General features: G+C 35.6%; 1 protein-coding gene across 3 annotated transcripts in view; it reads left to right on the plus strand.

The window, feature by feature from the left end:
- gnas (GNAS complex locus) overlaps positions 1-17,150 on the plus strand; it is a 48,319-nt gene that overhangs the window by 18,623 nt on the left and 12,546 nt on the right. For all 3 annotated transcript variants that reach the window (XM_047813765.1, XM_027146978.2, XM_047813766.1), the window contains 3 exons: positions 1,903-1,957; positions 2,062-2,181; positions 5,069-5,166. In XM_047813765.1, coding sequence (XP_047669721.1) covers positions 1,903-1,957; positions 2,062-2,181; positions 5,069-5,166 — 273 coding nt within the window. The remainder of the gene's footprint in view (positions 1-1,902; positions 1,958-2,061; positions 2,182-5,068; positions 5,167-17,150) is intronic.

Raw genomic sequence — 17,150 nt, forward strand, 5'->3', positions numbered from 1 at the left:
AAGTACGGTGACCCATACTCAGAATTTGTTCTCTGCATTTAACCCATCCACACAGCAGTGAACACACACACACCGTGAACACACACCCGGAGCAGTGGGCAGCCATTTATGCTGCTGTGCCCGGGGAGCAGTTAAGGGGGATTCGGTGCCTTGCTCAAGGGCACCTCAGTAGTGGCCAGCCTGAGACTTGAACCCACAACCTTTGGGTTACGAGTCAGACTCTCTAACCATTAGGCCACGACTGCCCGATATACCGATGTTTAATACACTTTTACTTTATCACAATATGATCAATTATCAGCACACATGATAGTAGGTAGCTACATGATAAGGCTAACCCTTTTTTCTGTGTTAATGATAAAATAATGTTATGTACTTTCTCGATTACAACCTCCGTTTATACAAATTACATGGAGCTGCACGTACACATAGGATTCGCCATGTTTGGATGCCAGTGTATGTTCACAAAGCCATGAGCATTAACAGTAAAGCAACATCCGCCATTGTTGATGTTGTTTTTGTGTTTGCCGCTGCTGCATTTACGTTGCTGGGACACGTGACACGTATACAGTGATGTCAGACTCGGCTCTGTAATGGCTCTCTAACCGATGGAAAGGCAAACCGGTTCTTAGAAGGTTCGCCAGTGGAACCAACTTTGAACCAGCACCAGTGCTAGCTCTGAACCAGCACCCGGTTCTTTTTGGTGGAAAAGGGGTAATAGAGTCTTATGGATGGGTGAACTTTTTTGACAGACAGTCTAAGTTGGCATAAGTGTCTGGGTGCCCAAACACACCACTAATTTGGTACACAAAGTTCACTTCACCTCTAGTACTGGGGCTTCAAAGTACAGTAACACTATAAGCTACTCCAAGCCCATGAACATTAACAGGAAGGACTTGAGCCCGATTCCTCTGTACGCTTGGAGTCTGCAGGGCTCCCAATATAAATTTGACACTGCCATTCTCCAGAGACGTGACACATGAGGGTTTATATACTTTGACAAATCAACAGGGAAAAAACACAGAACAGGTAAAATAAATCAGAACACAATCAGAGAACAACCAATAACAAGATAGGGTGGAGCCAAAACATGGATCAAAACAAAGACATGTATAACTAAGCAAACAAGAGAACAGAGCAGAGCATGAACAGTACACATGAGGGCATATACTTGTGCTGCCACTTGCTATGCACTGAACACAACAGAGCTCAGGTTTACGTGTAATTTGGTGCATCTTTATCATAGCTAATTAAACAGAGGAATACCACAAATGAATTAGAATTTAATCCATACATGGACAGTTTTGTTTATGGCTTTGTTTTCTAGATTGCACCAAAAATTGCCTGCTATCACAGTAATGCACAATATTCATTTAGGGAACTTATTAAAATTTTATTTATATAAAGGGATTATATTATATTATACTTACTTATTGTTGGTTTGTCCCCTGCCTATTTATGGCCACAATATGAAACCAGCTATATTCTCCAATTTCAATTGAGTGTAGCAGTTGAATTCTTTTAGATTTTTTAATTTGCAATGATTATGAGCCTGAAGCTTATCCTTTCAACATACCAGCTACTATATGACTTCTATTTGTGTACATTTGTGTAAGATTATTGATTTATTTCTCAGTGTCATTTTGTCTAGTTCTTCTTAAGGTTTTTACCTTGTCACATGTTCATTAGGAACACTTAATTAATGTTTAATAAGCACTAATGGTGTTATTAAAATATGTTTGTTTATACTATTTTTATTTTTTTGTGGAGTTTGTTGAACAATTATATTAACCTTTTCACCGAGTCTTATTTTGTATTTTGATTGATTGGATGACAGTAAAAAATGCTTGATTTTAAATCTTTAATACACTGCAAATAACTGACAGGCTGTTTATTTCACAGAGAGAAAAAACAGAAAATTCAGGATATTAAGAATAACATAAAAGAAGCTATAGAGGTAAGTGTTTATCCTCACAGATCATTGAGTGAATTTTCAAATGCTATAAGAAATACTATATTTAAAGATGTGCTTTAGCCATGTGAAAACTGTTCTTTCTACAGACTATTGTGACTGCAATGAACAGTTTGGTACCTCCAGTTCAGTTAGCCTGTCCAGCAAACCAGTTTCGAATCGAGTACATCCTCAATTTAACCAATCAAAAAGACTTTGAATTCACTTCGGTATGTATCATGATCATTTTTTAATACCCTGTGTCATACCACTGTAGTCATTAGCACTTATAATAATTATGTAATCCACAGTGTTATTTAGGGTCTTCTTGTGCTTTACCTACATTATCAGGTACTTTTCTTCATGAGATGACTGGGGAGAGACTCTAATCTGCCATTTTAGATTTAGTTATGTTTTTCTTACCACAATCTTGCTATAGGATAATACTATTGCTTTTTTGGGAATTTTGGAAATGGGGCAGAGGCATTGGAAAGTGAATTGAACAACTGAGCAAACCATTATATTGTCTAGGCATTCTTCATAGAAGTCTAAACTAATAGGATCACACTAAGGATTTTAAGCCAGAAATTTTTGTTCAATATTACAATTTGAGTCCTATATACTGTATTACTTGAATTGGTTTTAAATGCACCAATAATAGTAATTGCAGAATAATCTCATCATCATAATAATTGCACTTGCTAAAATCTATGCTCAAGTCTCATTCATTATGCTGTGGGTAATTTCACCCAGATATCATAAACATTAAACTTAAAAACTCAAACCCAAAATACACTAATTTGCAAGTGGGACTTGGTTACTTAAAAATATCAGTTAGCTTTCAACAGACACTTCACAGGGTTTACATTGAAAAAACCCCAAAAAAACAATTGCATTTTGGGGCTCATTTTTGGAGCACTTTGTGATTATTTGAATAATATGTTAAAAATGCTAAGGCTAAGTATTCCTAGGGTTTTATGATATCTTCAGAATTGTGGTGCCAAACTGATGACATCTGATGACATCTGTTGACATTATGGCTGCCATATTTCAGTAAATTTGAAGGTGGTAGAGCTGGATTACATAAACAGTTGTAATACATGAACTCAATTCAATAAAAATTTCTGAGCATGTCTGCAAAGGTTCAGATGTAGTCATTGAAAAGGACTGTATGTAGGTCCAAACAGCTGATATGTATGTTACATATATCATATGTATGATACTTGATATGTATGTTCATATATGATCTAATATAAGACAAATAAGCATCTGTTTACATACAGTTGTATGTAATCACTTTTGATGCTACTGTATGCAGCTAGCTAATATGCATAAATATTGGCTTTGTTTTCCCGGGAAAAGCTTATCTGAACAAACTTGCTAACACCACACAGCTAGGTAAAATAACACTCACAAGGGAAACACATGGCAGTTACTTAGATCAGAGGTTCTCAACTGCTTTTGTTTCAGGACAGATATTTTATAAACATTAAGTCCTGACCCAACACCATTACACTAAGATTTGTCATATGTACTTGAAGGAATGCATATTAGTTTGCTTACCCAAATTCCCGCTCTAGATTAATAAAGCATTCCGATTCTGATTACATTGAAACTGGGACCTAATAATAGTACAGAATCTTGAATACAAAATATTTACAACTATATTTTACATTTTCATTGATTCTATTAATAGTGATGTAAGACAATTGACAATTGTGTTATTCACATTTAATTGGCACAACCAAAGGTCAGTTATTTTCTGTTAGTTCCAACAGCAAATGCACAGGTTCCATCTAGTTACCCTTTCTTTGTAAACTGAACCAAGGCTTTCTTATTCTAGCAGTTCTATAAAAATAGAAGACGAAAGCAATCCTCAGCTATTCTTTTTAAAGATATTACAAACAAGTAATGTCAAATGGCAGCAATTATTTTTATTGTAATACTCCTTTTGCTATACGTGTTTTACTATATTATACACTATAATACACTAACCATCCACTTTAATAAATATACCTGCTTGTTTATGCAGCTATCCAATCAGCCAATCTCATATCAGGAGAATAGTGCAAAGAATTCTAAATATATGTCAAAAGCTTCAGTTAATGCTCACATCATGTTAGAATCAGAACAAAGAAAAGGTAATCAGAATCTTTGGGACTTTGATTATCACATGGATGTTGATACCTTAAGTTCCATAGTTTGTGATTAGAGATTCTAAATATTGGTTTGATAGTAACATTTAAATAATAAATAGAAATCCTGCTGTGTATTTAATGAACTATTTGTGTATGTTTTTGAATGCCTCGAAACAGCCTATTTTTTGCCATCAAGTGGAAGTGGGCAAGTGCAGCATTTCAACAATGTTACCAAACTATTTGAGTAAAACCTCATTACAGACAGCAGTCTGGCTGGGTCTATTTATTTAGTCATTTATTTATTCAATTTAGTAGACATATCTCTTGGTCAAGTTTGTGGTGGACGAGACAATGAACAATGAACACCCTCATTAATCCTCTAGGGGAAATTTAGATTTGCCACTTATTGTTTTGGATGAGGTGGAAGAAAACCAGTAAAAAAAAAAAACCTTGTGTATACATGGACAACATTGGCACTGAGGATTGGTCCAGGGATCCTGTGAGCAGTGAGGTGGCCACACTATCTTGCGGCACTGCTGCACCCTCCGTTGTGACCTTTCACATCTATTTTATTGATTGATGAAATGACATAGGCAGACAGTCTAATGTGATCATCACCCTTGCATTGATAATCATAGTCATGCCATCATCTGGATATAAGGAAAACATTAAACCTTGCAATAATGTGGCTCTACAAGACTAGATTTAACTGAGACATCTTTTAATTTACATGTTGTTTATAAAAGGATATAGAATTTCCTTTGAAACAATATGTGAAGGCACTATTTGTGATTACTGCCATATCAACATTGAATTGATATCAATAATGTTATTGACAATATAGCATAGATAAATGTGAGTATTAAAAAACTTATACCTCATGTTATATTACAGTACACATCATGCCAAATACTGATTAGTAAAATCCTAGTTTATTTTCCTTTTCTTATACTCAGATTTTTTCCATCTATTTTGGCAGGAATTTTATGAACACACTAAGACCCTGTGGCAGGACGAGGGAGTAAGAGCCTGCTTTGAGAGATCCAATGAGTATCAGCTGATTGACTGTGCTCAGTAGTGAGTATAGAGTTTTGAAACTTCCTCTTTCTCTTTCGCTCACTCTCTTTCTCTCTCTCTTTCTTTCCCTGTTGGTAAATGGTGGGCTTTAGTTAACCTGACCTTAATTACTATTTATTAAAAATTCAAATTCAAATTGGTAAAGAAATTAGACACTTTTAAACTTGTCCATTCTTCTCTCTTGAATTGTTTATTGTTTGGAATACAGCTCAGACTTGTTAGTTCCTGAAATTGCATCTAAGACATATACAGCTGAGCTGTGTTAATCATAAAACTGTACTGCTTTAAATGTTTCCCATGACATTATACTGTGTTTTAGATCAGGGTTCCGTTTAGACAGAGATCTTTGTAACTGTTAAAAAGAACCACCTCATTACATATTTTATTTTTAATATAAACCAACAATTTAAATATTAGTCTCATTATAATTATGTGTTAAATAGTATTTTGGCTGTTTATTGTATCCATGAAGCTTTTTTCTTCATCTTTTCTTAACCTTTCACTTATAAAACAGTCATTATAATTATTTATAGGCCTACCTGTTTTGAGTAATTAAGTGACCAGTAATCTCTATAAAACATATAAAGCTTTTCAAATGATAGGTCATACATTATAGATGAGTGGTCCTCAGATCCCACTTTGAGGAGCATGGACCAAAGACTTAAACTTAAACTGAATGTATTCAGATTAATTGAATTAAACATAGGCACAGGCTAATTAAACACAGGCATATCATCAGTCCTCTTTGTGCAAAAGTTGTCAAGAGTTTCTGTTTAATAGAATACTAGCCTGCTATATTGTACTGGTACTTAAGCATCCCACAAAGTAAGTTAAACAATTGGAAATGCATTTAAATATTTTCAGAAATATGTACTACAGTTCTCTTATATTGTTCCTCTTGTTTTCCTTTGAGTTTTTGAAGAAGCGCTAGAAGAGAAAAGAAGAGTCTTTGTTTAAACAAAAGCATATTTGATAAATATTATCTTTTTACTCTTGATCATTTCTTAGCTTATTGAGATATTTATGTGCCATGCCACTGCTAATCGATAAACACTGGCAAAACACTATGATTTCTAAGAAGGACTTGGAAATTTTCAACTTTTTGATAAAATGTGTCCCTGTGTTCATACTAAATCAATTCCATTCTTGTTTTGCCCATTAGATTTTTTAGTATGGTGAAAAAAATATCTGAAAAGTATGTTTGAAAGCATTGTTTGCATACTAAATGGCAAGCTGCTCAATATTGCCTGTCTTTGTTTTTCTCTAAGTTGGTTGTTGTGGATGCTAGGCTGAGCTGTTTAGACTGGAAGTGCCCCCTCTTTTCTGTGTGCTTATATAAACACAGAGCAGAGAGAGAGTCTGTTTACAAGTAGACAGCAGGAGTGTGCAAGTAAGAGACTGAGACACAAACAGATAGACAAGGTGGATTCTTTTTTTTTTTTAAGAAATCTGTCAGATGACTCTTGAATGAGTGTTACCAGTTAAAGAGTGTTGCAAAGAGGGAAGACAAAGAAAGAAAGTTCAAGAAGAAAGGCTCAACTGGAAAATGATATTGTTACTTAAAGCACATGCACGGTTATCTGTACAATATTTTGCCTATATTTTCATTCTTCCTTACAAAAGCATTTTAACATTTGGCCTGGCAGCTGCTTTGCACAGACCTGTTCAGGTCATTCCATAGATTTTCAAATGGATTAAGATCTGGACTCAAAAATCTTGATCTTGGTTTGTTGATTTGAAGGTGTGCTTCAGGTCACTGTTTTATTTGTATTTCTACATTTTTTTTTTGCCGTCCTTCCCTGAATCCCATCAGAAGAATTTAGGAGATTGTTGTCATATGTAGGGAGCAACCAGTGCTTACAAGTTGCAGTGCTGCTGTAGGGCTGTGTTCTCCTGGTCTTCTCATAGATTTAATAGGGTTAGTTAATCCTGTTCTTAGCAATGTCACTGTTGTGCCAGATTTTCGCTTTACAGTTATTGTCTTTACAGTGTTACAATGTCAATTTTTGTAGCCCTCTTCTGATTAATATTTTCAACATTGTGATCATATGCCTTTTTGGTAAGCTCTTTGCAGCCCATGGCTTATCAAGTTGGACATTACCAAGATCACATCAGAGTAGCAGATTTGTCTATTTTCTTTTCTTTACCTTTATCTTTTTGGTCATATTGTTTTAAAATTCTGAAAATGTTTTTGATTATTATTGAGTTTCACTTTATGGTGAGTATTTTAACACCAAATTTGTAAATTGTATTTTTGGGAAAACTAAAGGAATAAGTAAAAAAACAGGATTACAAAAAAAAACAATCATAACTTACAACTGTTTGACTAAACGAGGATTACATTCTTAGTACTGATTGAGGTGGCCATATTGGGTACAAATATCAACATGATTTTAATAATTAGTAAAAACCTGTATCATGTCTGGCCAAGAAAAAGGAGCCATTAGACAGTTTATGGTTTTATCCTTCCCCGAATGCCCGGCTATGGTATCATGATAAGCACATGTAAGATCTTTTGGTACCAGTAACCAGTGTTGTATAAAGTACTAGAAAGCAATACTTGAGTAAAAGTGCAAGTATTGTACTAGAAAAAGACTTTGGTAGAAGTGAAAGTTACCTTTTAAAATATTACTCAAGTAAAAGTCTTAAAGTATCTGATATATACTGTACTTAAGTATCAAAAGTAATTTTCTGATATTTAATGTACTTAAGTATTTGAAGTAAAAGTAAAAAGTAAAATTTCAGTGATTTTCGGAAGGCATAAGAGGAGAGGCGGTTCCAGGGTTTCATCTTTAGGGGTTTTAGCCCCCAGTGAGAATTTAAAACAAGAAGAGTTTTATATTATATATTATATGACTACATAGTAAGCCAAAAGTTATGGTATTATTTAAAATGGCAAAAGTGGACACCAAAATGTTATGCATGATGTAATGATGCCAGTCTTGAATCAGATCAGTTCATGTATGTGTGCATTCTCTACGAACAGTGTGTCCAATGAATGCAGTCATTCATAAAAAAACATTCACAAGACAAAGACCAAATCAATAAATGTTATTTTTATTTAGTATGGAATGGATTGTTTGCATTAATATTTTGTTTGTGCTACAACTCTGGTAATAAGAATAGTGACATTTCACTGCTTTTGGTTGCCATCTTTGTGGCTTTCCGCCGATTAACGTTATAGATAAATGCCTCCAGCTCTGACTGCGCGTGCACGCTGCGCGTGCCTGTGCTTCTCCATAGAGTGTGCGGAGCGTAATGCAATCTAGGAGCAGTGATTCGCCAAACCTCCCTTATTGCAGTCACACACATTTCTTCTGATTTTATTTTGTAGTAACGAGGAACGAAGATGCTTAGTGGAAATATAACGGAGTAAAAGTATACATTTTATCTAAGAAATGTGGTGGAGTAAAAGTAAAAGTTGACATAAATTTAAATAGCGAAGTAAAGTAGAGATACGTGAAATTTCTACTTAAGTACAGTAACGAAGTATTTGTACTTCGTTACATTACAACACTGCAAACCCAGTTTCCTGCTCTTATGCCTACCGAAAATCACTGAAATTTTACTTTTTACTTTTACTTCAAATACTTAAGTACATTAAATATCAGAAAATTACTTTTGATACTTAAGTACAGTATATATCAGCTACTTTTTTTTACTTGAGTAATATTCTAAAAGGTGACTTTCACTTCTACCAAAGTCTTTTTCTAGTACGATACTTGTACTGTATTATTGTATTGCTTTCTAGTACGTTATACAACACTGTGGGTTTGGAGGGCTGGTTTTGAGGCTCCCACACATCAATTCCATGAGCTGTATGACCGGTAGTGGAATAGAACAGAGAGAGAAGGAGACAAGGAGGAAAACAGAAGACACCTAGACCAGTGATCCCTGGCAGCTAGGTATGCCAGGTATGCTTGCTAGTGGCATTAATCCCACTCTGCTGTTTTTATCAAGAGCCAAATGACAAATTAATCCAGTTTGATAGCTCGATGATCTGTTCTGCAACCCCACTACTCTAATCATCCACCAGCAACAGAAGTCCTTCAGCTGCTGTGCACAGGCAAAGGGGTGGAACACCTCAGGGAGTCACTATCATTCTAAGTGTTGTTGGAGCTCCATAAGTGTTCATCTGAAGCACTGCAGACCGCACCTTCATACTGGGCTACTTTAGCTGTGACCATGGTGGCAGCTGCTGGCTGGTAAGCTGGGCTTCCCCGATCAAAAGGGAAGGAGTCACAGAGCCCGTTACACCCCCAGCCATTCTCATGCAGCTGAAGTGCTCCTGAAATGTCTCTGGATTGTCTATGGAACCCATCTTGGTGAGTGTCACATGCGACACAGTCGGAGATATGGTGGAATGCAACGGCTTCTGGAGTGGCTGCCAGCTCCTGCACATGGGCTTTGAAGTGAAGCTGCTGCTCATTGTGCAGGCCAAGGTGCGCTTGGTAATGGGTATAATGTACGACAGAGAGGGACCTGGATTCCATGGTGGCATCAGAATCTTTCCTGTGCACTTTCAAAAAATCAATAAACCAGAACAAATCAATCGTTTAAAAGGTGAATGGTATTAAAATGAATATACTTACAAAATTTTCATACTTGGTTCAGTCAATTGCCAGAACACCTGCTTCTTCCTTTTTCAAATATGAAAAAGCATAAAGTATTTTTTAACGTTATCTGGAAAAAGAAATGCTCCAGGCTCTGCCTATAGCTGTTGTTTCTCCTATACAAAAGAGGTGGGCTGCAACTTCCTAACCTTTTATGGTATTTTAAGGCATCCCATCTGAGATTAGTATGTTTTTTTGTTTGCCACCCCATCTCATATTTCAGGGGTCCAGACTGAAAAAAAAATGCATGGGAAGTATTGATAAATGCTTGTATTCTGAATCATCAAAGAGATTTGAACAGAATACATGTAGCATGTATTTGGATATGGCATATGTCACAGGCTGACTTGGGAGAGACCTCTATATTATATTAGTTCTCTCTAATTTGGTATAAATCAGTTTTATTCCAAGTAAATCAAACTCAGGAGCTGAGCTTGTATAAAGATTTTAGGAAGATCTAAGAAACATTTGTGTCAGTGTCCTTCCTTAAGGAGTATACAAGAAATGGCAGTAGAAAAAATGGTACTACTAAAAGCCAAAGTACTGTCCTAAGCTTCATGAAATAATGAAAGATTGGTTTGGATTGATAATCTTCATATGAAATTTAACATAAAATAAATGGAGAAGAGCTTTGCTTAAGCACAAACGTAATCAACCATTACTTTAAATTTAGCTAGTATAATTGGATAATGAGAACATATTCAACACCAGAAATAGTTGATATAAAATATAAATAATAGTGTGCAACCCATAAGGGAATAATTTAATTATATTTTGCACTGTGAACAGCTACAGCTGTTTAGTTAGAATTAGTTGGCACAATGTATAAAATTTTTGGTAATGAAATAGTATCTACCACAAGACTGGTCTTCTTCTGCCTGCCCTATCTTTAAAATACTTGAAGTTCGTATAAATATGTCTATTACATGTTAATTTGCTCTCTGGGTTGGTGTTGTGGCCTTGTGTATTATGTGGCTTTTGCTTCAAGTCATATTAACACTCATCTGCATGCCTATGGGTGTATTTGTGTGTGCGCATGTCTCACAATCTCCTCCGGCTATATCACTCTCTCTCACTCTTGTCGGTTACAGGATTTACTGAAAACACAAAGAGACAATCCAAATAAGTAGACTGGCAGTAATAAGACACAGGTGAGAATCATCAAGGAATCATGGGTCAACCCTGCTGGTTTGACCCACCTCTTCTCCATTCACAGCTGATGCTCAACCATGTCCCCACCGTCGCAAATATATGTGGGCAGGGATAAATAGTCCAAAAGGCACTATTCTTTCTGCCTGTCATTGTCTATCGTTTGTGTTAATTTTCGCTTAATTTACAGTCTTTCATTGTATAAATTCATTATAAAAATATTCTGGGAACCATCAATTTATTTTCAATATTTTTCAGTATTATTTAGTATATTTAAGGGTGCATAAAATTTAAATAGAATTTTACATTTTTTATTATTTTGAAACATTTTAATGACTTTTCCTTAAATTCTTTTTTTTTTTTTTTTACCAGATGTTAAACAACTTTTAACTAAACAATAATGAAACAATAATCAGTACCATTATCAGTGGAAAAAATGTAAAGATTTCAGGCATACCTGATTTTTTTACCCCTGGACTAATATTTGTTGAAGCACCTTTTGATTTTATTACACCATTTTATTTTATTAACACTTGGTCAAATCCACAGTCCTGACTGAAAAAAAGCAGCTTTAAAGCATGATGCTGCCACCATCATGCTACACTGTGAATGTAGAGTTCTTGTGGTCTTGTGCTTGAAAAATATGAGAGATGAGATATATGAGAGCCACATGCAGAGAATAATCTGTACTTAATGTTGCAGTAGTTCTCTTCACAACCTCCCTGATAAGTTATTTCTTGTCCTTTTACAAATTTTTGAGGAATGTCCTGTCCTGTGTTATGTCATTATCGTGCTCCATTTCTCTATGATAGCCTTTATGCTGTTTCATGGACCATCTAATGTACAGTAAAGCTTTGAAAGCTGTTTGGATCAAAAACAGCTGATCTTTATTTGGGGTAAATCAGAATAATTTTACTGATGACCTTGAACATGATTGAACATGAGTTTGAATGTGATTGGTTCATTGTGAACAAAGGCACATGCCCAAATTTAAAATGGTATACAAACTAGAGGTCTTCACGGGTCCACTTAGATACGAAAACCCGAGGTCCGACCCGAGACCCGAGCGGGTTCGGGTCTAAAAGTTTCACGTGTGCCTCCAACCATGGGTCGGGTATAATAATAGCGGCATCGGGTCTCAGGTAATTTAAAATGCATGTGTTTTTACCAAACGGACCTGAGAAGACCCGAACTACTGTATCTCGCGTGTGTGCATCAACTCGAGTCCTTTTCCAACCTCTCCTCTGTTTTCCAAAAGACCGCTTGCGACATGTGGCTGGCGACGTGTGGCTAGCGGTAAGCTAATTTTCGTTGAAACAGACCTGTCAATCAATGTTGAATCTACGCTGCAGCAGTTACTTTAGTGTAGAGTTACTCAACATTTGGGTCCAGTCTGGTTAAAAAAAATTGCCAACGGGTCGGGTCGGATTCGGGTCTAATTTTTTCGGGTTTGTCTCGGGTCGGGTCTTTCTAAAAAAAAATTTTAATTATGCACGTCGGGTTCGGGTAAAAAGTGATTCGGGTCACTTCGGGTCAGGTACATGCCTTTAGACCCGAGAAGACCTCTAATAGACATGCAAACAGGTTTTGTTTTATTTTCTAATTGTTTCAGATTGTTTTTCACTTAATGTTGTAATTCCACACTGAGGGTGGTAATTATATTAATTATTATCTTAATTTTTTACATTATCTTAATGTTTTACATTGCCATTTAAAAAAATTGTGCATATAAAGCAGGTCATTTTTGTTTTTTATTATTACTATCTTGATAAACACAGCAAAGAAAGCAGGTATGGCAGCACAACAATTAATATAAATGTTTTAATTGTCATAATTTTTTAGGTTCCTTAATGGAGTAACTATTATACTCATTTATTACTCACACATCATGCTTCTTTTGTCTATGAAATGCATCTACATCTCGACAGAATGTCATTATCATACCACTCACATTGTGTAAAACATAGTAAAGCTAAATGGTACATAGGCAAAACTACAAAACGCTAGACAAGGTAGGCTAGATAGCAATGATGGAATATTGTTGTGGCATATTTATGCATTTAACACCATTACTAAGAAACAATTGATGTAATATATAAACAGGTAGAAAGGGGTGTGGCTTCTGGTTTTCCCTGTTGATTTAAAATCAGAAAATTTGAAAAATTTGAAGTAATATTATCTGTGGTTTATACCACTGTACTACTAGCATGTTTTACAAAATAACCAAGGCACTTCAACAAAAACCTTTGGAAAACACAGTAATCAATATTAGAGAACAGTAACTACTGTAGCACTAAAGAAGTTTACAGCTAAAATTGATGCGGGTTACAGCTGGGATACAAATGTGTGTTACAAATGGTAGATGTCTAGATAAGCAGATACAAATATACACCTACCATCCACATTATTAGGAACACCTGTACACATGGAAATTCTTACAGCTCTCTGCATGGGCTACAACAGCAAGATTTTATTGGGTTTACTTCTCAGCCAAGAATAGGAATCAGATTTGGTCATCAAATCTGGACAGTTTCTTTTTTTTACTAATCTTTAAATATCCAGTTTTGATTATTGAGTGCTATTCATGCTAGAAAACAAAAACACCATACTTCCTGAATAATAGTATATTATTACGTTATATACGGCAATAGTACGTTCCTCAGATTCTTGTCTATGAGCATTCATCTTTATGAGCTTGAGAGAATTGAATCTTGCTTTATACATAGTTTACATTGGCTTTGTCTGCTCTGAATACTTTCTTTTCAGAGTTTTATTAACACATCTGGTTCTGTTTTCAGTGTATTTGACTGTGAATATAATAGATTCCCAAACAACTAACTGACTAGCAAAGTCTATTTGTAGCTAAAAATCTACATACTCTGCACTCTGTTTTGATGAGTGTGCTAATTTAGCTTGATAACAGTTAATTAGCAGCTCCTTGTTTTAAAGGACAGCACACCATACAAATTTTCTCTATGTTTGCTTAGCTTTACCCAATAGTTCGTACTATACTAAGTGGAAAACTACAGATAACCATGCTACAAGATATTTGCTCATGCAAACAGTGCCTGAATATCGTGAAAACAGAAGATGGGTACCTGCAATTTGCTCACTGAATTGCAAGTGCCACTGCTCTGAATGGGCATCTTTGGCACTAAAAAATGCCACTTTATATCAGATTATTCTTGAGACAAATGTCTAAAAGGCCATCTGTCCAGCAGCTTATGCCTTTGCAGAAGATCCCAAACACATCAGCAAATCGATAGCTGAATGACCAATGATTAAAACAAAAATATCAGGATTTTGGAATGGCCATGTCAAGTCCAGACCTCATTGAGATGCTGTAAGTTATAAAGAAGAATTTTAAAAACATTGTAAAAGACACACAATCCAGCATCCTTAACCCAGAATACTTGGTTATCCAACACAATAACTGCATTTACACTACCTTTACTTCAGCTACGGTAATGTGGCAATGTGAAATGAAATGTGGCCTGCACAGTTTGGTCGGCTCATTGGTTTGTGTTGTGCTATTAGTCTCTACTAGTTTGTGATGATTTCTTTAATCACCTTCATGATGTACTCATGAAGTGGCTTTGCCTGAGATATTGTGGAAAAGCCTTATGACTTGTATCACCTAAGCAAACTATTTTTTTTCAGTGTACAGTGATATTTACTGTCATTAAGAGAGATGAAAAAATAATTGGTCAATTGCAGATCATACATTTATTTAAAAAAAAAAAAAAAAGGCAGAATTCCAATCAGATTCACACTGTCACGGGAGGTCACCCAGGTTTCATATGTTTTATGCAAGTAACTAGCATGCTATATCCCATCATCACTGTAAATGACAGGATAGTAAATTTTGGAAGCTTCTTATAGACCCAGCATAATTTCTTACAAAATTTATTAGGCCTCAGACAAATTGAAGCATCTAAATACTTTATAAATTATGTAGTCACCTGCATTGTATTAAAAACATTCAACAATTACATGGTACAGCTGTGTAAATCCTACATTTTTACCACTTTCTCTTTGCTGCATTCTTTCTCTTCTTGTCTCCTCCCATTCTCTAAGCACAAATCTGTTTTCTTCTGTTAAAGTCCAACCCCCTCTCATTCTCATTCTCTCCTTTCCACTGTTTTTGACTCTCTCTCTCACTCTCTCGCTCACACTTTCTCTCACTCACACACATACGCACTCTCTCTCTCTCTCTCTCTCTCTCTCTCTCTCTCTCTCTCTCTCTCTCTCTCTCTCTCTCTTTCTCTCTGCCTTTCTTGTATGCTCTTTATCTCTCTCTACCTCTTACTTTCTCTCCTTGCAATCTTTGGCTTCTCTCTAGTCACACAAGATTTGGAGCTGATAGTCTATTTATAGTGCCTTTGGTTCTGTCGCTATGACAACCGCACTGGAGGCCAGGGTGCCGGAGAGCTATTTTTGGAGAGCCAGCCTGTTCTCTTTCTTTTTCACCGCTCCCTCTTTCCAGCTCTCTTCCGTTTGCTGCTCCTCTATGGCAATGTAAACTGAAGTGGTGTATGTGCATCAAGGAGACCAGATCATATTGAACATTGTACTACTTAAAATTTGTTTTATTAGTAGTTTGCTCAGATGAGCAGATTTTTCTCAGATGCACTGAGCATTTTAACTATCTGAGCTCTATTGATAGATTCAAATAATGCAGTATTACAAATAAAAACTTTAGGTATAACAGCATTAGGTTTAATGGTTAAATAAATTAAAAATGGTAATAGCCTGATTGTGTAGTTTGAGGTGTTTTTTTGTGACATTTTAGTTCATACAGCTGTTTTTCTGTTCTGTCTTTTTGTTTTGTTGTAGTTTTTTGTTTTTTAAGCAAATTGTTGATGTGCCTATCTTTAACCTGAGAGCATAACTGCTTGCATTATATTAAAAAGAAAGGGTTCTTTGTTATACAAGTCATATGCCTCATGTGATGCTCTCTCTGTCTCTCTCTCTGTGTGTGTGTGTGTTTGTGTGTGTGTGTGTGTGTGAGTGTGTGCGTGCCACTTGAGGTTATTGAACCTGGAGTGTATTCTTTCCTGTGTGCATCTGTTGAAATCTGTGGACTTTATTTCAAACAATTAACAATTGATCTTAACTATTTTTTAACTAGTTATACTAGTTTTAACTAGTTTTAACTATTTTTTAGTTAAAAAAAAAAAAATATATATATATATATATATATATATGTGTGTGTGTGTGTGTGTGTGTGTGAGACACAACAAAATTGGGTATTCCACTGGCCTGCCAGTCTATCTGCCTGTTGAGTTTTTTCATAATATCCTCTGGCCCATATTTAAGGATTATTTTTGGCTTCACCATTGTCGTGTGTTTTTATTTTTTGTTTATGTTATGATTTTTGAACATATGCCACTGGAAGTGTAACAGGTTAAACACTATGGTCTACACAGAATATTATTAAATGATATGAAAAAGATTTGTATTATTTCTTTTGGTCTTTGTGTATTAGATTTTTTTTATTTCTTTTAAAAAGTCTTTATGTTAGAAAGATTTAGTTTTACTCTTAATGAACAGCCCATGGTTGAAAGAGTCTAGAAGAAGATTAGCAGCCCCCCCCCCCCCCATTTAGACTTGAGACTTTTGCTGTTGAAGCACATCTATATCAAGCTTTGATGTTTTGTGCATGCTGCAGGGTTTTCTGCTCACCAAGGTTGTTTTTCACATTTCTATATAAACGCTAGAGAATTTTTTGTGTGAAAATCCCAGGAGAACAACAGTTTCTAAAACAGTCGAAACAGTACCAATCTGGTAGCATTCATGCCACCGACTGAAGCTCCTGACCTGTATATGCATGACATTATGCATCGGACTGCTGCCACAAGATTGGGCAACTGCATAAACGGGCAGGTGTACAGGTGTTAGTTATAAAGTGGACAGTCAGTGTGTATAGACAGCTGACAAGAGTCAAGGTCAGGTTTGATCTCTGGAAAGTTTATAGGATTTAGGTGAATACATGCATAACCAGTGTTAAGGGAGGGATTAATTATTTTTAACAGAGGTTTTATTGCATCTGGTAGTATCTGCTTGAGGATTTGTTATTATTATTATTTGAAGAGGAAAGTAGATAAATTAGTTTGAAATACTGGCAGTTGGTCATTCAATTGGTCATTTCTTGCTCATCAGCAAAATGAATATTAAAGTCTCTAACAATTACTGCTTTGTTTACATTAACAGCCAGCAAAT

The sequence above is a fragment of the Tachysurus fulvidraco genome, chromosome 5, assembly GCF_022655615.1.
Source record: "Tachysurus fulvidraco isolate hzauxx_2018 chromosome 5, HZAU_PFXX_2.0, whole genome shotgun sequence".
Lineage (NCBI taxonomy): Eukaryota > Metazoa > Chordata > Actinopteri > Siluriformes > Bagridae > Tachysurus > Tachysurus fulvidraco.